Source organism: Nannobrachium achirus (genome assembly GCF_963921795.1).
Source record: "Nannobrachium achirus genome assembly, chromosome: 23".
NCBI classification, from domain to species: domain Eukaryota; kingdom Metazoa; phylum Chordata; class Actinopteri; order Myctophiformes; family Myctophidae; genus Nannobrachium; species Nannobrachium achirus.
Window position 1 is genome coordinate 20,986,323 of NC_137830.1, and position 19,209 is coordinate 21,005,531.

The window sequence follows — 19,209 nt, forward strand, 5'->3', positions numbered from 1 at the left end:
TAAATGAAAAAAGTTATTGAAAAAACACGGTCTGATCATGTATGAGTCAACCGAGAAAATAATGGGTGTTTTTAATGAATCTATCATGGTTAAAATGGAGTTTGAAGTTACAATGGGTATGTATGGGGAGAGGCCCTGGGCCTGGAGGGCCTGATAACATTTGCACCAATATCTAAATATTGAATAAAGCAAATTAAAATCTGTTCAGGGTGTTCCGGTGTTCATAAAAGCCTGATTAGATGATAAAATTATCATTTTGCCTAACAGTGACGATATTCATAATTTTCACTCCCAGCACCTTATAAAGTGAAATATCCCTTTAAAGGCCCGCTGACACGCCCAGAAATTATAATAGTATGATACAGTAGGTGACATGGTCTCTCTGAAAACGGTCTGAAATAGTCTGAAACTCATGTCACAGTGTAATCTGCCCCTCGCCCCCCAACAGCAGCTGACCAGTACAGTAAGTAGTCTAAGTACAGTCAATTAATTTGATTGGCTTTTAATTGCGCATTCTCACAATGACATCATAAACATATTAACTAATATTTTAAGATGACTTTTTAAAGTGACAGTACCCCTTTAGATGACAGTCCTACTTTAAGTAAAATGGACTTTAGTTAGTTCACACCACTGGACGTGGGGCCGGAGAAGGAGGGCTTGGGATGAAGCGGAGAGGAGGGCGGTGGGGGAAGAGTGGAGGGTGGATGTGGCCCATTTATCATGTTGTGGAGCTAGTGAGGCAGAACGCATGCTGGACCGCCTCACAGGGACCAACCAGAGATTGGCCTTTTCTGATTGCCTGTGTTTGCGGGTAATAGTCTAACGCTGTGTGTGTGTGTGTGTGTGTGTGTGTGTGTGTGTGTGTGTGTGTGTGTGTGTGTGTGTGTGTGTGTGTGTGTGTGTGTGTGTGTGTGTGTGTGTGTGTGTGTGTGTGTGTGTGTGTGTGTGTGTGTGTGTGTGTGTGTGTGTTGTGCTAACCTTCACCCCCTCAGGTTCGCCCCAGATGGCGGACAAACACAAGCATTCCAGAGACAACAACAGCTGTCTGTCTCCAAGAGAGAGGCCGGTCAGCGCCATCTTCCCCAACCCCCTGGACCCCACGCAGGTTAACACACGGCTACTACACACCTCCTCCGTTATTCATCTGCTACTGTACTAGACCTCACTTCCCAGGACCCCCCTAATCCCAGCACACTCTGCTAGGCCGGTGGCTCTCAACCTTTTTGGCCTCGCATTGCGAGGCGCTGTGAGGATGTAGATCGGCTATTTTCACAATTTCTGTCTCTAATATTTGACAATTTGGCCAGTGTTTAATTTCTCATTTTAGAGGTATTAGAAAAGGTCTTAAAGAGGTGGTGCCATGATTTCCCCCCCTCTAAAACATGATTATCAGGTATTATGATTATACTAGGAGGAAGATTTTTTCCAAAAAAGTATACAGAAAGAGTTAAAATTGGGTTTTTATGTGGCCACACCCCCAGTTCATTAAGTATGCATGGTGGGTGGTGACCCAGCTGAAGTTAGCCACACCCCACAGTGTTGGGTGAATGGTAATTAGGGGAGGAGTTGATACTGTGACATACTTAGTATCTGTGTTTTTTAACTGACACTTTTGACCACAAGGTGGCAGCCTCCAAGAGAAAACAAACAAATACCAAGAGAATACATCATTTCTCATAAAAACCACACCAGGGGGTCCTAGACACATGAAAAACAGAAAAAGTACAAAACTATGGCACCACCTCTTTAAAAGTCCTTAAAATGTCACTTTAGAAATGTGCAGATACCCTTGAACTTTATGTTGGTTTGTTTACTGTTGAGTGAGAAAACAATGTTACACATTAAGTTAATCATCTGGGGACCCCCCAAAATAATTTGGTGACCCCCCCTGGGGTCCCTAGTACCCACAGGTTGAGAACCAGTGTGCTAGACTGGGGTAACTCAGGGTAGAGGAGTGGTTCCCAAACACTGGGTGGGGACCCGTTTGTGGGTCGTGGACACATTCTTATGGGTCCCTTTATTTTTTGTTTCTTGCCTTTTGTTTTTAATATTATTTCAAAACATAAAAAAAAAACATTCCCAAAAAAGCTTTTTTTTCATGAATTAAAAAACAAATGCAATGATTATTTTGCAGTAATTTCATGAAGAAATAAAATAAAAATCTAACAAATTCTATACATTAGGAAACAACATTTTAAGAAGTAGTAAAAATAGCCGATCCACAAACTCGCAACACGGCCCGGTCCCGAGAACGTCCCACATTAACATACGTGGATGTACTCAAGAAAGACGCAGGAGCGCAAAGCACCAACAAGCTGCATAGAGATGACTGGAAGCGACGATGGAGGGCTCGTCTGAGGACGACCAGGAGAGATATATCGCACTGAAAATAGACAATGCACGGTGCACAAGCACACACCGTGTGCAACGCGGTGTGTGCTTGTATATTGTCTATTTTTGGCATGTATCTTTCTCTCTAAATGCCTAATCCTAACCCTACCCTGAATACTTTCCTAATTGTAAGCCTAATAAAAAAAAAAAAAAGGTTTTAATCATAGAAACATGCAACCTTTCTATGATTAGGCTGGTCCTCTTGTGAGTTCTTGACGTATTGTATGAAAAAGATACGCTCACAAACACACTCCCAAGAGAGACACACAAACGCACAAACCTCACGCGCTTGTGTGTGATATCTGTGAAGTTGATTTGAGATGTTTGTGTGTGTGTGTGTGTGTGTGTGTGTGTGTGTGTGTGTGTGTGTGTGTGTGTGTGTGTGTGTGTGTGTGTGTGTGTGTGTGTGTGTGTGTGTGTGTGTGTGTGTGTGTGTGTGTGTGTGTGTGTGTGTGTTTTCAGAGAGCCACTCCTCATCAGATAGACAACACTCTACCAAGGAGCGATCCCAACCTCTCAGCACCAGACAAAGGTAAAAAAATAAAAAGATCGTCGACTACCTTTTTTCACTGACGAAACCTAAACTAAAATTAAGCTACAGAAGGGTGACTAAAACTATGACAAAATATATTGTCAATTTCGTCAACAAATGTTAGGGAGGGACTAGTGGAGTTCCTGTAGAACTAAAAGACAAGTCATCTTACGTTTGGTTGCGCTCGGATGTTGCACTCTGAAAATAGCAGATCTACAAGCTGCAGCGCGACGCGTTGTGAGCTTGTTGATCTGCTATTTTCAACATGCAACCAAGTGTAAAATCAGGAAGTATGACCCCATCAAGGCCTGCCAAAATACATTTTTGTCGCCAAAATCAATTGTAGATTTAACTAAAACTAGACTAAAACATGACTAAAACCAAACTGAATTTTATTCAAAGGACTATGACTAAAACTAAAATCAAAATTTGCTGTCAAAATCAACACTAGTGCTGTGCTGTGCTGTGCTGTGCTGTGCTGTGCTGTGCTGTGAGGTGTGGTGTGGTGTGTGTCCCCGAGGCAGTGGGCCTCTGTCCAGGCAGAGTGTGTGTGACAGGATGACCACTTGCTGTCTGGAGACACCTGTCATCACGCAGCTGCTTCTGGGTCCACAGCCTCCACAGGACACACACAGGCACGCACACACACGCACACACGCACGCACGCACACACACACACACACGCACACAAACAAACCCACACCCCGCAGGCGTAGCTTTCCTACTCTTCTTAAAAATATCCACAGAGACAGGCGGCTGGTCAGGTAAAAGAGTATGCATTCACATGCAACATGAGCATACTGTACATGCAAAAGTGCACACGCACACACACACACACACACACACACACAAACCCACACCCCGCAGGCGTCGCTTTCCTACTCTTCTTAAACAGGGTTTACAGTTTTTTTCATCTCCCTTCATCAGGTAGAGTAATATAACGGCGGGTCGCCTTCCTGCAGTGCAGACGGACATGAGCGACATTCATATGTATGAGAGCGTATCTATTAGCGCTGCTCTCCTCCTCCTCACCGGAGATAAAAGAAGAAAGGAAAATACTAGTTTTAAAAAGTCAAAAGGAAAACCGAGACCTGAATCTGACCCCGACTGGGTGTAATCAAGAACCAAACTCGAGACGATCATGATCATTTCGACTGAGCTCTCTCTTTACTACGTGACTACCCGACAACCTGACTGGTAAACAACTTTTTTTTGGGTTATACTGCATATTCGACCCCAAATAACCTTCCTAACTTCATCCGCTAGAAGCTTGTACAGTTGCCATCCGCTTTGTGCAGTTGGACGCGGTAATAAAGGGGGTGGTGTTGGGGGTGGGCGGGTTTACCTTAATTCACCTTCTGTGATTAGTTTTGTATCAGCGATGGGGAGTTTGGAAGAGTGCCACTTGAGTCGGAAACGGCATGAAAACAGCCCCGGAGGCTTCGCTGAACTCACTCGGATAATGAGGGAAATGAGTGAGACACCTCCGTTTCAAGAGGAAGTGGTTGGCATGCGTCAATTCCCCTGTACACACACACACACACGTACACAGGCACGCACACACACGCACGCACGCACGCACGCACGCACGCACGCACGCACGCACGCACGCACACACCTCGCTGAGAGCTATGGCCATAAACCTTTTTTCTGCACGAAAAAAATAGCCGATCTTTTAAGATCTGCTGTTCAGTAGTGGAAACATTTCTCAAATGTTTTACTTAAGTAAAAGTGTCAATACTGGGATATAGAAATACTCTGTTACAAGTAAAAGTCCGGAATTCAAAGTTTACTTGAGTAAAAGTACAAAAGTATTGGTATCAAAATGTACTTAAAGTACCAAAAGTAGAAAGTACTCATTATGCAGAATGTCCCATTTCAAGTTTTGAAATGTACAGTATAAAAATAGTTTGAAAATAGCAGATGTACAAGCTCACAGTGAGCTTGTCGATTATCTATTGTCTATCAAAACCTTCAAAGTAATTTTTTTTTAAAAATTGGAAATGCAAATATCTCAAAATTGTACTCAAGTACTTAAGTAAATGTACCTACAGTAGTTACTTTCCACCACTGCTGCTGTTCTCTAAGTATACAAACAGGCTTTACACCTTGTGCACGTGACAGTGGGGATGGGTGTGAGGATTCACACTGAACGTGTGATTCATTCACAGGTGCAGTTCATAGCTTCCTTAGACACTGCGTAACATCACGCCTTCTAACACACATTTAAGCGCCGACATCTCGTGATCTCATCAACTTTATTAAGGCTGTGAATCCTTGAGTCTCCTCATCTTCATCTTTCCATAGAGTGGGATGTTTGTGTGCAAAATCTCTCTCCTTCTGATGAAAGTTACACAAATGCTGACGTGTATCACACAGGTCCAGTGGGCAATCAAGGTTAAATAGACAGTTGTTTACCCCCAAAACGTAAATTTCTTTTAATAAGAATAAATGTTTTCTTTGGAAAACGGTCGGAAATAATGTATAGCCTTGTATAGGCTGAGTATACATGTTGTTTACATCATATTAGACCTACATTTAACCTTCATCATTTATAAAATAAATGTGGTGACTGACCAGGGTTCTCAGAGGCCCATTATTCTGAGCACCATTCTGACCATGGGAGGCGTTTAACTAAAGTGGATTCTCCATAATGGCTAGAAAGTAAGCAGAATGCATTAGACGTTTAACTTTTGGCGGATACAATGATCACCCTAAGCAAACTACACTGCCCTACTGTATGTATTTCACCACTTAAAGGACAACTTTATTTTTTTACAACAAGGGTTCATATTTTAGATTACTTAGAGGAAAGAAAAGATGAGTGTTAAACTGTTTTCATTTTCTTCTTTCTATCGTTTTAGCCATTTTAGCGAGTTTGATTTCAGTAGTTGGGGTCATGCGTGCAAGTGGCTAAGTATGTCTTTTTAGACACAATGAGCCGTCAAATTCTTTAGCAACACTACGAGCCCCCATAAGTCTCACCTAACCATGAAAGGAAACTATGCGGTGCATGTAGGGGGCTTATTGTGTCTAAAAAGACATATTTAGCCACTTGCACGCATGCCCCCAACCACTGAAATCAATCACTGAAAAACGATAGAAAGAAGTGAATGAAAACATTCTAACACTCATCTTTTCTTTTCTCTAATTACAATCTAAAATATGAACCTGTGTTGTAAAAAAAAAACTAAGTTGTCCTTTAAGCCCTATGTACATATGATTAACATTTATAACCTTGTAGATGTGATATTTCTGCTATAGAAATAATATTGTATTTTTTGGGGTCTCATGTGGAGCGGGTGCATCTACAGTAATCCATTGATCACCAAGCACCATGACAGGCTGCTGTATATGGATGTTTGTATCATTCCACTGTGCCTTGCAGATCTATTGAAAGAGATAGTAACAACAACACTCCAAATCATTTATTGCCAAAAAAACAACAGTTGATTTGGTATTATGTTTTGAGCTGAGCTCAGGAAAGAGCAAGCACTTCCAAACACTGTTCTCAAAGTGGATTCCAGGGACTCTGTGAGTTCCTTTTAGAGGGTTCCAAATTGACCCATAGACGTCTGTAACTCTGACAGTATACAAATGGAACCAAATGGACTCTGACGGGTCCATTTGTATACTGTCAGAGTTAAGAGTAGACCTTGACATTTAAAAGTTTGAGAAACACTGCACTATACTGTACATTTCCAAACACGTGAACCGACAAAGAGTGCCATAATGTCTCTCTCTTTCAACGGGTCTGGTGCTGTGTCCTCCCATGTCCATTGACTCGTCTGGTGGTGTCTCTTGTCTTGCCGTCCCACCATTAAGTGAGGGCCACCCCAAGTAGCTGGAGTTTAGACAGTGCCAGAGAAGGCACCCTGCACTCCACCGACCCGGTGGGCAAGTTTCTAGTTCCTCCTGTCCCACCTAGGCCACCGTACTCAGGTAAACCGACCAATCAGAAAACTAGTCTCTCCTCCTTCCCGCCGAGGGAATTGGTACTAATTCTTCCGCTCTGACTTTTGACAACCCAGCAGTCTCCTTACATTTGATTAGTCTGTGTTGTTTTCTTCCAACTGCAGATATCTGCACCACTGATGCCTTTTTTCTCTCTCTCTCTTTCCAACTTACTTTTTGCTCTTGTGTTCACCCGCCGTCGCTTGAAATGCTAATGCAAGTCTTGTTATGAGATGATACAGTCTGACTGAGCACCGCATTCTAAATCTTCAAGGCCTCGAAGAGGGCCAACATTAAATCTTCGTCAATTCTTGCATTTGCTGTTTTGTTTCTCATATATACTGTATATACAGTATATATGAAACTACTACTATTACTACTACACCAGGAGAGCTCTCCATCATCAATCCTAACGCTTGTTTTTCTATTTTTTAGTTTGTTTATTAATTTGTTTACAGACTTATTCCCCCGAGTCTTCTGATGAATCACACTGCCAGACAGTGTAACGAGGCAGGCAGCGGTTGCGTTATTGTTTGTTTTGCTTATTTGCGAACGGCGTGCAGACAGACGCTGGCGTCGTACCGCAGGAAGCAGCTCAGGGCATATCTAAAGGAACCCTGCGGCACGTCGACGCTTATTTGATTAATTGACGCTCTTATAGTTGCTGGCCCATCTCGCCACTCCTCCTCGGTGCTGCCGGGCGGAAACCTTGTATGTCCGAAACCGTTCCTTTTTTATTATCTAAACACAAAGGAAGTAAAAATAGTGAGAATAGCAGATCTTCAAGATCACAGCTCGTGAGCTTGTAGATATCGTCACTGTCGGGCCGAAACCTTGTATCTCCACGTTTCGAATGTGTACTTTTTTTTTGTAAAGTAAAGCTCTGCTTCAGCATACAAGACTGTCGCACAAAACTAGTGAAAATAGCAGATCTACAAGCACACAATGTCTCGCGGTGCGAAGCGTTGTGTGCCTGTAGATCGGCTATTTTCACTATTCTAAATCGTTTTTAAAGTGATAAATAGAAAATGAACGGTTTTGGACATACAAGGTTTCTACCCGACAACAATGATATGCTACTTTGTGTGTGTGTCTGTGTGTGTACTGTATCACTGTGTCTCTGTATTACTAGACTTGTGAGTACAAGTATAGTAGAAGTTTAGCAATATACAATAATTATAAGGACCAAACTGCCGTCCTAACATGTTTGTCCTCACAATTATAACAAATAAAAACCTGTTTCTCTGTCCCTGTCTCTCTCTGTCTCTCTGTCTGTCTCTCTCTCTCTATCTGGCTCTCTCTCTCTCTCTCTGGCTCTCTCTCTCTCTCTCTCTCTCTCTCTCTCTTCCTCTCTCTCTCTCTCTCTCTCTGCATGGCTGTCCGCAGGCTCGTCAGCCAAGACCATGAGGTCCCACTCTCCTGTCCACGTGTCCAGATCTCCGCAGAAGGTGGGTGATGTTCCCTGTCACTCAGGTCTGTTGGTCCATCTGATGGACGGACTGGCCTGCTGTACCCAGGGCTGCCAGAACACTGGCCTGGCAGCTTTTGTCTGGTTGTCCCTCTCTCTCTCTCTCTCTCTCTCTCTCTCTCTCTCTCTCTCTCTCCCCCTTCTAACTTGTCTCTTCTCACGTGCTCTCTCACCTTTCTTTCTTTCTTTCTTTCTTTCTTTCTTTCTTTCTTTCCTTCTTTCTTTCTTTCTTTCTTTCTTTCTTTCTTTCTTTCTTTCTTTCTTTCTTTCTTTCTTTCTATTCCTGTCCTGTCTTGAAATGGGACAATCTGCATAATGAGTACTTTTACTTTTGGTTATTTAACTCATTTCCTGCGATCCCTGTCGAAACCGGAGATTTCCCGCTGTACCACTCTGCGATGCCCGAGGAGCCCGAAGATTTAATTAGCTTCAATCATTATGAAACGATTAAAAGTATGGTCGCTGATTATAGCCGATTCTGTCTCTTTAGGCCCGCCTCCTAACTGTATCCGGTCGTATTTCCCGTTTGGACCGGATCTAGGTTTCCATATCCGGTCTGAGGTCCAATCGCAGCTCCGTTCGCATAGCTTTTCATTGTAAACAAGTGAGCTGACTGCACGGCCATAGAATGGTATTTTTTCACGCGTTTTTATTTTTATTTTGTAGCTGTTTGATTCTTTTACCCGCCTGGCATATGATCTGCGCACATATCGTCTGCTATGTGCGCGAACGTGTCCATGTGTTACCATAGCGCACAGCTGGCTGTTTCCAATGTTTTTTTTTATGTAAACACTGGCGGATAAGCAGGGATACCACGTGGCAACAGATATGTCTATTTCAATGGGGGTTTTTTTATTCGAAAGCTGTCACCGAGTCTACACGTCTACTAGATGAGTCGCGCACAGATTGCGCGACAGCTCTTAACCGAGTATTTTCTACAACTACAACGCAGTATTGATACTTTTAGCTTAAAGGGGTCCTGCCACGCCCCGAAATTATAATAGTATGATACAGTAGGATACAGTAGGTCACGTGGTCTTTTTTAAAACGGTCTGAAATCTCTGAATCAAATGATCCCATCCCTCGTAGCGCAGCCCCCTCCACTCGGAGGAGTAGAGAGACAGACAGGAGACAGCCTGGCCAGCAGATATGGGATTTATGGCTATTTGAAGTGAGCTGGATCTCTGAAATTGAGTACTTTCCCACCACTGTTCATTAGAAAGGAACGGCTCCCTACTGTGAACCGAATCATATCGTTCATTTCAAAGAGCCGTTCAAAAGACTTGATTCGTTCGCGAACGTCACATCTATACTGGCCAGCCGCACGCAGTTCGAGGATGAGTTCGAGCGCAGCTGCCCAACTCAGTGAAAACATTGTGTTTTCCATTTCAATGAATAAACATAAACAAGCATATTCCCATGAACAATGGGGAAGTAACAACCAGTAACCACCGGAAATATAATTTTTATAGCCACAGATTCATATATAAATGTGTGTCTTTAGCTGGTTAGCTTTAGTGCTAGCCCAGCTAGCTAGCCCTGTGGGAGCAGAGAAGTTGTGAGGGCTGTGACTGTGAGAGCGAGCCTGCGGGCGATGGGAAGAAAATGTACATTGTGCAGACATACAGTAAGTAACAGTCAATTAATTTATTTGATTGGCTTATCGTGCATTCCCACAATGACATCAAACAAATATTAACTTGTTTTTAATATAATTTCTTAAGGTGACAGTAACCCTTAAGGTGGCATAACCCCTTTAAGTAAAACATTTTAGCACTTTTTCCACCACTGCCTATAGCCTCTTCTCCCTCTGTGCAGTAAACAAAATAATAGTACCCTATGCTAGCCCATTCTCCTCTCCTCTTCCCTCCATTCGATTCTATTATTATCTCTCTCTCTCTCTCTCTCTCTCTCTCTCCTTCCCTCTGTAAAGGTCAGGGTCAGTGTGACCCCGCAGGCTGTTATCCGGCACCACTAACAACCGCTCCAAACAGCCTGGGGGTCTCTGTCCTGCACCCACCTCACGCCTGGGAAACTTTGCATTATAGATCACCGAAACTGCTCGCACAGCTGAATAGTTATACCTCTGCCTTCGGAATGCCGGGGAGTTGGGGAGTATCCATGCTCTTGATCGATCCAAGAGAGTCTATTAAGTTTGCTCAGGGCGGTTGTTATGAGTTAGTAAGCAGTTTTGCGGCCACTGGGGGGGGGGGTGTTTGTGGGGCCCCGAAACCGGGTTAGGAGATGTTCTGACATGATCACAGACACAGAAAATTTGTCAACTAAAAGGAATTGCAGTTGGATGGATTCCAATAAGAGTATGCCAAAAACCTGTATAGAACCACCGAGTTGAAGTAAAAGGAAAGACTGTGACAAGCAAAGGTCCCTGGTCGCATGTCATTGCTCAATCTAGATTTGAACGTGCTATTGAATTTAGGGGGGAGGGGGGGAGGGTCGGAGGCATATGATCAATGGCTGATGAATGGGTTTTCAAGTTATCACCATTAGCTAATTAGCAGGCTTTTAAGTTATCTTCAGTAGTTAATTAAAGGCTCTGGGAGTGATCTTCAATATGGCCTCACCAGTAGTAAAGGCGATCAGTATTTTAAAAGAGGGGATATCACATTACCTGAACATACGCAGGTAATGTATATACTGTAGGTAAGGTAACACATAGAATACATGGCTGAATTTGCTCAGATTTTACTTATATTTGGCATAATAACTTGCCATCTGCTACATATTTGTTATCATTTATGGAGATGACCTGTTGTGGTTTATTTAAAAAGAGAGCATTTTGTTAAAATTCTATTCCCTCTTTTGGTAACAGAGGATTAGTGAGTAGTGCTAAAACAGACTCAGCTAACAGACATGCAACTACTGTATTGGTTTATGAATTCTGGATGACTGCCAGAGGCTGAGCCTAACAATAGATGTTGCCCACTCAACATCATAGGGTGACTATGATGTTGAGTGGGCAACATCTATTGTTGTGGTTTGACTGTAGCAGTCAAACCATTTTTCCAAGGTGGGAAACCTCAGATGGGGAGCACCTCAGCTCAGTCCGTGCCTTTGAAGAGATACCAGAAGGGGAGGAGGGGGGGCTATCGAGCTGCATTCCTTCCACCTCAGCTAGTCGGGCTGGCATTAGTAGCTATGCTGGCATGGCATACGTGATGCTAGTGTTGGCCGTTCGATATGAGGAATGTTTTTTTATCATTTCCAATTTATTTAATTTTTTCTTATGCCAAAGAGAATTAGTAATGGTAATAGGACATTTTGCTAAATAGGTTGAGTTTTTGACATTGAAATCAAAACGGCTCCCCCTGTGTTGAACTAAGCTAATCACTTTCAATCTGGCGTCCCTATTTTGGGCATGTCATTATAGGTGAAGAACAATTCAAAACATATCCACAAGCTCACAATACACCACTGTGACTCGTTATAAGGTTGTAGATCAGCTATTTTCACTGATTCACTGATGTATGACCAAATATATTGTCACTGTCAAAACTCTCCAAGTTTCAAATGTGTATGTTTTTTCTTAAGTAAAGCCCTGCTTGATCATACAAGAATGTCCCACAAAACAAAGGTGTCCACCCGACAACAACAATATATGGCTTAATAATACTTCTAAAGTAACAACCGCGCACCTTCTGGGATCTTTAATGTACGGCCAAGCACCTCTACAGCAAACACCAGAGAAGTACCCACCACAACTTACTGGGTAGCAGCCGCTCTTTTCATTAAAACTAAGGAGGTAAAGCGCTTTAACGAGCAAACATGCTCGTTACTGTGCAAATATTTTTTTTACTGCGACTGAGAATTTGTCTACCAATAATGGAGAAAATAAGCAGTTTCTCTTTTCATTAAAACTACGGCGCTAAAGTGCTTTAACGAGTGAAAGCTCTCGTCAGTGTGCAAAAAAGAGAAGTTGCCTACTCATAACAGAAAAAGGAAACAGCCTATGCTGCAAACGCAAGCACTTAGCCCAGTGACCATAAAACTGTATAGTCTCAAACAGGCTTCTCTTTAAAAAAGTTACTTGCCTTAAAAAGCTAACAAAGGGAGACTCAGTATGCATGCATTGCTATCCTAGGCTCAGAGTTGGAAAACACTTGTGACGTTCACTTACAGTACAGTATCTGTACTGTGACGGCAAAAACACCAGCTTAGAAAGTCACAGTGATTGTCTAATCCCAGCAATTGGAGAACGAAACAGTAGTTCCAACCATGGGGTTGCAACGCGTTACAACAATGAAAAAATCTAGCTTCTTTCTTTACTATGCAAGCATGTGACATTTTAGATGGTGACATGGGCTTATGTACAGTACTCTTACGTCTTACGGCCAATGTCATCCTAGGTCACGGGTGACAATGATTTTAAGTGGTGGCGTATAGCAGGGCTGGACTGGGACATAAATTCAGTCCTGGCATCTTGGCCCAGACCGGCCCACCACAACCGGCATGTGATTGGGCTACTAGGCCAGTATTCAGATGATAGACAAGCCAGTGGGCCAATCAAGTGATGTCTCTCAGCTAATGCCTATGGTTACCATTTCTTGTCTTCCCACTGTTGCTTCATGTTTGCTCTGATGGGGTTTGAAAGGACCGAAAGTTCCGAAAAAAGTCAAGTCTGCATAGACCCAAGCACATGGAAATGTCTTAATTTTGTGAGGTTCAACCAGAATGAACATGAGTTTTGTCTGACTAGGTAGTCTGAGCTGTCAGGTTTGCTGTTAATGAGCCCCGTAGTCATTCAGCTGTGTCATGTGGAAGAGGTCTTGGCGCCTGGAGAGTGACTGGAATGAAAATCAAGCGCTGAAGGTTGTTTGGAAACGTACTTTAGAACCTTGTATCTGCTTGCTGTGTATTGTCATTGTTGCGTTCTTGTGAGAGCTTGACAAAGCCAACATTGCTAAACGGTGTGGGCTGTTGTCGTGGGTGGGATGCGTCACACAAGATAATGGCTTGTTTTTACTGTGGGCTTTTGATGTCTGATTTGAGTTGGTAAATGTTTTGGTAAAATGTCTCTGTGTGAGGAGGCTGAAAGTAAAAGAGAGGGAACAATTGTGGACAGCTCAGCAGTTCAGCATGTTCTCTCAATTGTGTGTGTGTGTGTGTGTGTGTGTGTGTGTGTGTGTGTGTGTGTGTGTGTGTGTGTGTGTGTGTGTGTGTGTGTGTGTGTGTGTGTGTGTGTGTGTGTGTGTGTGTGTGTGTGTGTGTGTGTGTGTGTTCTGGCAATAGCAAAGGCCTGAAGCAAAGCACTCGGCTGCCCATCATAGCCAGTAACGGCTGCTCTATGGTCCTCAAGTAGGTGCCATTACAGTACCTGTACCACTCACAGAGCACAGACATGTACACACCAACTCTGCCAGCAAACAAACTCTCTATGCACTCTCCCTCTCGCTGGCCTCTCTCACACACATCAACGCACACAGACAGGAGTCGTTACCAGACTCACAAACCACAGGATAGGAACCTGCAAGGGACGTGACTTGCGTCAGGTTTTTGGTATTGCCACATTGTTACTGCTCACAGGGACTTCTCACAGCCTGGTACCCTGGAGAGAAACAAACAAACAGCTCGGGAAAGTGAGAGCGCTCTTTTACTCAGCATTCTGTTAAATCCAAGAAATATCTTGTCCAGTCAGGCATGGAAAAAAAAATGAAATCTCTTTCATTTTTTCAAAAAATCACGCTATCAAGTTGTGCTTGGTGTGTCTTTTTTTTCTCTTTCTGATTGAAAGTGTGATATCAATATGTTTCTATGATTGTGCAATGATCCCCAAAACAAAGGTAAACGTGATATTCCCCTGGTCAGCTGGGCAACCCACCATGTTGTCGCTTGAATTACGACACTTCAGATTGCACATTGTAATTTGTATCCACTTATATACTCGTTGGGAGAGCTTGTATATTAGCTATTTTCTGTCTGTGTCCGTCCTCATCTGTTTTTCTCCTCAGTGGGTTCACCGATTGATTTGAACTTGCACATGGACATTGACCATTGGCATATGCAGGGAGTGAGGAAGTCGATTTTCTTTTTACTTTTCCCACATTTACGCTGTTTATTAGCATTTTTGCCACGGTAGTTGCAATCCCATAGTCAGAATGGATGGCAAAGCTGTGGTTTTATCAGATCTGTGGATACGGTCATGTCCCATAGTTCACACAGATGGTGGATGGAAATGCAGGAATGGGCTTTTAATAAAATATAATATAATGATTCTTCGCCTGTAATGACATGCCCTAAATATGGTTAATGTGTTAAAGTATGATTTTCCACAGTCACTTAGTCAGCTAAAATGCAGTTCCTCTCATACGGACTGAGTTTACCATGTCAAATGGTGACCCTAAGGCTGCTGATTCAAAGATGGCTGCAAGTTATTAAATATTATGGCGTTGTAAATTCTTCAATTACATTTTATGGCTTCCTGGAAGCGATGTCAGGTATTGGTGGACAGATATTAAGCTCTGTGCGAGACAACCATTAAACAAGATCACAGCACAGTGTCAAAAATATTATTTTAAATCGCCCTTGTCCAACTGTTAACGGATTATCTCTCTTTGCACATGCCTGGACAGCATGTCAATACAGGTACAACATACAACAGCTGTAAAACGACAAAAGAAAATAACGCATTTGTGCCAATCGTTTAAATCTTAAACGACCAGCCTTGATTGATGAGCAGAGCGCGACCAGGGCTTTGTGTGCCCCCCTCCCAGCCAGAGCGCTACACACCCGCTGATCAATCGCACTCCTCACCAGGCCCAATTAAACCGTAAGCAGATATAATGGCATCATGGTGTAATTGCTCAGAAAACAACATTTTGATGAGCGATCGGTTTCCTGACGCCTGCCGTGGACGTCGATGAGGTGCGAGATCTTGTCGGCTGAGTCGTTTCTGCCTTTTCTTTCGGGGTTATTCAATATGTCTGCGTCAGCACGCATTTCTAAGGAGATTTGTGGATGTGATAGGCACACAGCATCCAGTGAGAAACCAAAGGCAATCCTGGGAATCGGCTGGGAAGAACGCATCACTAACAACGTTGTTCTAACACGCGCCGACCTCCCAAGTGTAGAAGAAATCATCGACAAAAACCAGCTGCGCTTCCTTGGTCATTTATGTCGTAGGGAAGACTTGTCCTTCCCCAAACAGACCCTGTTTTGTGAACTGGCTCATGGCTCAAGGCTGTTAGGGGGACCCAAGAGACGGCTGAAAGACCAATTTAAACAGCTACTCAAAAAAGAAACAGGATTCCTGTGGACAACTGGGAGGCCCTGGCAGCGGAATGCTCATCCTGGTGAGGCACAATTGCCAATGGTGTTCAGAAACTTGAGGCAGATCGGGCACAAGCAGCCGAAGCGAAGCGGCAACAAAGACACCAACGTCTCATGTTACCCCGTTCCCTTCCAACACTTCCGACTCTTCTACTCACATCTTGGACTCCACAGTCACCAGCAGGCACACAGGCGGAGATTTCAGCTTAGCTAGTTCAAAAGGATAGCACATGAATGGATGAGGAGAACGGATCCTCGTTTTTGAGGCTGCCATGATGATGATAACGTAACCCAAAAAAAGATGATCCACAAGCTCAAAGTGGTTATTTTGGAATTGACAAATTATAAAATATATAGGCCTTAATTGGTCAACCACTTGAACCCCATTCTGGGGGAAACATTCGGCAAGAATAACCCATCTACAAGCTTGTAGATTGGTTATTTATGGCGAAGCGATGGAAAAGTACAGTTGTAACTCAAGTTCGTTTTACTAAAACTAGAGGATTTTTATTTGTTTTGCTTTGTTTTGTTATAATGATCCAAATCTATACAAAGTAACTGCGTGGGTGGTGGTAACAGAGGTACTGTACAGTAAGTGATGTTGAGACCACAGGCTGCAGCAACCATGGATGTGCAACCCCCTACAGTACCATTATCAGGGGTGCGTGGGCATGCTTTTGTCCATGGAAGGCTAGGTTAGGAAGGTTGGAAGGCTGTGTTCATTCTGCAATATCGTTATTGGACTGTACCAGTTATCCATTCTTATTATCCAGCTTGGTTGAATATGGTCCGATATTCCCTGATATAACAGACCGCTCCGCTCTATAACAGACCGCTGCTAATCAAAGACTCAGAGCACCTGCTGCAGTCAAGCTGCACTGCGTGAATCTTGTGCTGTATCCAACATGTCAGCCATGTAAACAAACATATATTTAAGCGAGAAATAGACAACGTAGTATCAGAAAATGGATTCTATCTAATCAGACTTCCTTGTTTTCTAAGGCGACCGTGTCGCGCTAGGGGGACACCCAGCGCAACACTTGTGGAACACTTCCAGCCGTCTGTAAACAAGGAAATACTTTGTTTTGTTTTTAGTTTTGAGTCAAATTATACAGTAGCCGGGTAATAAGCGGGATAATGAATGGCTCCGCGGTGAATGACGATATATAACATCCCTTCGGCCTGATAACTATTACTAATAACTAGTTATCAGGCCGTTGGTCTGTTATATATCGTCATATATCGTCATTCACGGCGGAGCCATTCATTATCCCTTACAGTACATAAATATCAAACCTTAAAGCAATGAAAACCCTTAGTTGATTGCATGTTATTGCACCCTATCATGAATATTTATTCATATGCTGTGTTTATTTGTTAATTAATAGTTGTTTTTTTTTGTATAAATTCCTAACCTGTTTATCATTATAAGGAAGAGGTGATGTGAATAACATTGGTTACATTGCTTCCAAAGTTTGAGAAATGATTCTGAGCTTCATGGACGATGACGTGTGTTTACAGGGAATGCTTCTGCCCTATGAGCTTGTATGTCTGCTATTTTTGAATGGCTGAAGTATAAAAATTGAATTTATTACATTCAGAAATCACAAAAGAAAAAATTTACTTTTTAATGTAAACTACGACTTTTTAATGTAAACTACATGAAAATGTGAATTCATGCGGCCGGGATGGTTTACCAGGCTAAGTACAGTACAAACTAGATCTCACAATTAACTGATCAACCAGCCAACTAGGCAGTGAGCTGAGTCAGTGAGCTAGGAGAAGTGATGACAGTTTGTCTGTGGTGGTTCTAATAGATAGTAGTTCTAATCTGCCCTCCGATTGGTTGACTCTGTCGCTGCTCATTTGCATACATTGAAATGAAAATTAATGCAATAAAATGAATGACTTATAGCCACCCTGTCACTTGTTGTCACTGCCAGTCTGTGAGCAAGGTCACACATTAAGTGTCCGCAGATTGGATAAGAGGGATGCTAGGGCCTTGAGACATTCTGAAGATGTTGAAAAGCACAAGTGAGCCATAAAATCTGACGTAATCCAGACCACATTTTGGAGGGGGCACAAAAGTTCACATTGAAAATGTGATAATAGAAATGGGTAGCAGCGTTCTCGAAGGAGATTAAAAACTAAACTATCACACAATGTGAATTATTATGACAAAATATTACAATTGAAAAGACCCCTGAGAAATAATTTCTTTCACAACCACTAGATGTAACCTATCACACAGCAGAGGGGACACATGCCAACACTGCGCCAGAGTCACTCCAGTCCACGTCGTAGACACTCTTGAAAAGGTTAAAATGGGATTTATTTTTAAACCCAAGCCATTATTACGTATGGTACAGAAAGGCTTCAATAAATTCAAGCCAAAGGAAAGCTCTGCCGCCGCGATGAAAGAAAGATCAGAAAATAATCACCTCTTTCTTCTTGATCTTTAAACCGATTGTCATGTCACTCCGCTTTGAACACGCTGCCCCCACGCAGTTGAGCATTCTATTTAATGGGAGTCATTCTGGCTACAGGGGGTCATCACGCTGAAAAAAAGCTACATGGAAATTTACATGACAGCAGAGAATAATAGAATGAGAAGATAAAAAAAAAAGTCTTGACATTTCATTTGTTATTTTCTTTCCATCAGAGCACGGCACCTCCCTTCACCCCGTCGCCCACCGAGTGCCACACCACCGGGCTGGTCTCCAACTCCCCCGTGCTCAGCGGCAGCTACAGCAGTGGCATCTCTTCTCTCAGCCGCTGCAGCGTGTCTGAGGCGTCCGGCACCGAGTTCCCCGCGGCGGGGGACCAGCACCCACCCGTCCACGTGACGCCCCTGCCGCCCCCTCCCTCCACGCTGGCCCTCCACCCCGTCTCGGACGCGGAGCAGCCCGTACGCCGGGAGAACAAGACGCCGCCCCCGTACAGCGTTTACGAGAGGAACAACCCCACCCGCCGGCCCGTGCCCCTGCCCCACAGCCTCTCCATACCTCCTCCGCAGGTGGACCCCCCGGCGCTGCCCCCCAAGCCCCACCAGCTCCGCACGGGCAGCATGAAGCTGGACCCGGCACCCTCTTCCTCCGGCGACCCCCGCGTTCCCAGGCCCAGGCCTCTCCCCAGGAAGGTCTCCCAGCTATAGGGGCCAGCTTTGGGGGGAGGAGTACGGCCCAGGTCTGGGCTACGGGCGGCCGGAGGACGGTTGGGATGTTGGAATGAACACACTGGCGCGTTTTGCACTTTTCTACTGGGCACTCCCTCTTTTTTTATTTTATTTTATTTTACTTTTTATCTTCAGTTTGGCACGATCTGTGACCAATTCTCCTCCGATTAAAGACAGACAGATTGACATGCGGGCAACAAACTAAACTGAAGAGAATGTCAAATTGTCATAGCTCTTTCTTATTTTATTTTATTTTTGTGTACTTCACTCCAGGGCATTGCATTGAAATATGTCATTCCACACTTTTAGCTCTATCACGCCCCGTAGGTCTCCATGGTCAATGAGAACACATGTTTACGGGAACATTCTAGAAAATATGATAAAAAAAAAAAGAATTAAAGA

At 43.5% G+C, this 19,209-nt stretch overlaps 1 protein-coding gene across 2 annotated transcripts in view; it reads left to right on the forward strand.

Annotated features, from left to right (window-relative positions):
- dock4b (dedicator of cytokinesis 4b) overlaps positions 1 to 18,786 on the forward strand; it is a gene marked incomplete at both ends in the record, with an annotated part of 311,706 nt that extends 292,920 nt beyond the window's left edge. Inside the window, 5 exons of one of the 2 annotated variants that reach the window (XM_080753915.1) lie at positions 996 to 1,108; positions 2,857 to 2,926; positions 6,752 to 6,868; positions 8,267 to 8,328; positions 18,295 to 18,786. In XM_080753915.1, coding sequence (XP_080610041.1) covers positions 996 to 1,108; positions 2,857 to 2,926; positions 6,752 to 6,868; positions 8,267 to 8,328; positions 18,295 to 18,786 — 854 coding nt within the window. The remainder of the gene's footprint in view (positions 1 to 995; positions 1,109 to 2,856; positions 2,927 to 6,751; positions 6,869 to 8,266; positions 8,329 to 18,294) is intronic. The other variant, XM_080753916.1, reaches the window with a different exon arrangement.
- Positions 18,787 to 19,209: the final 423 nt, after the last annotated feature.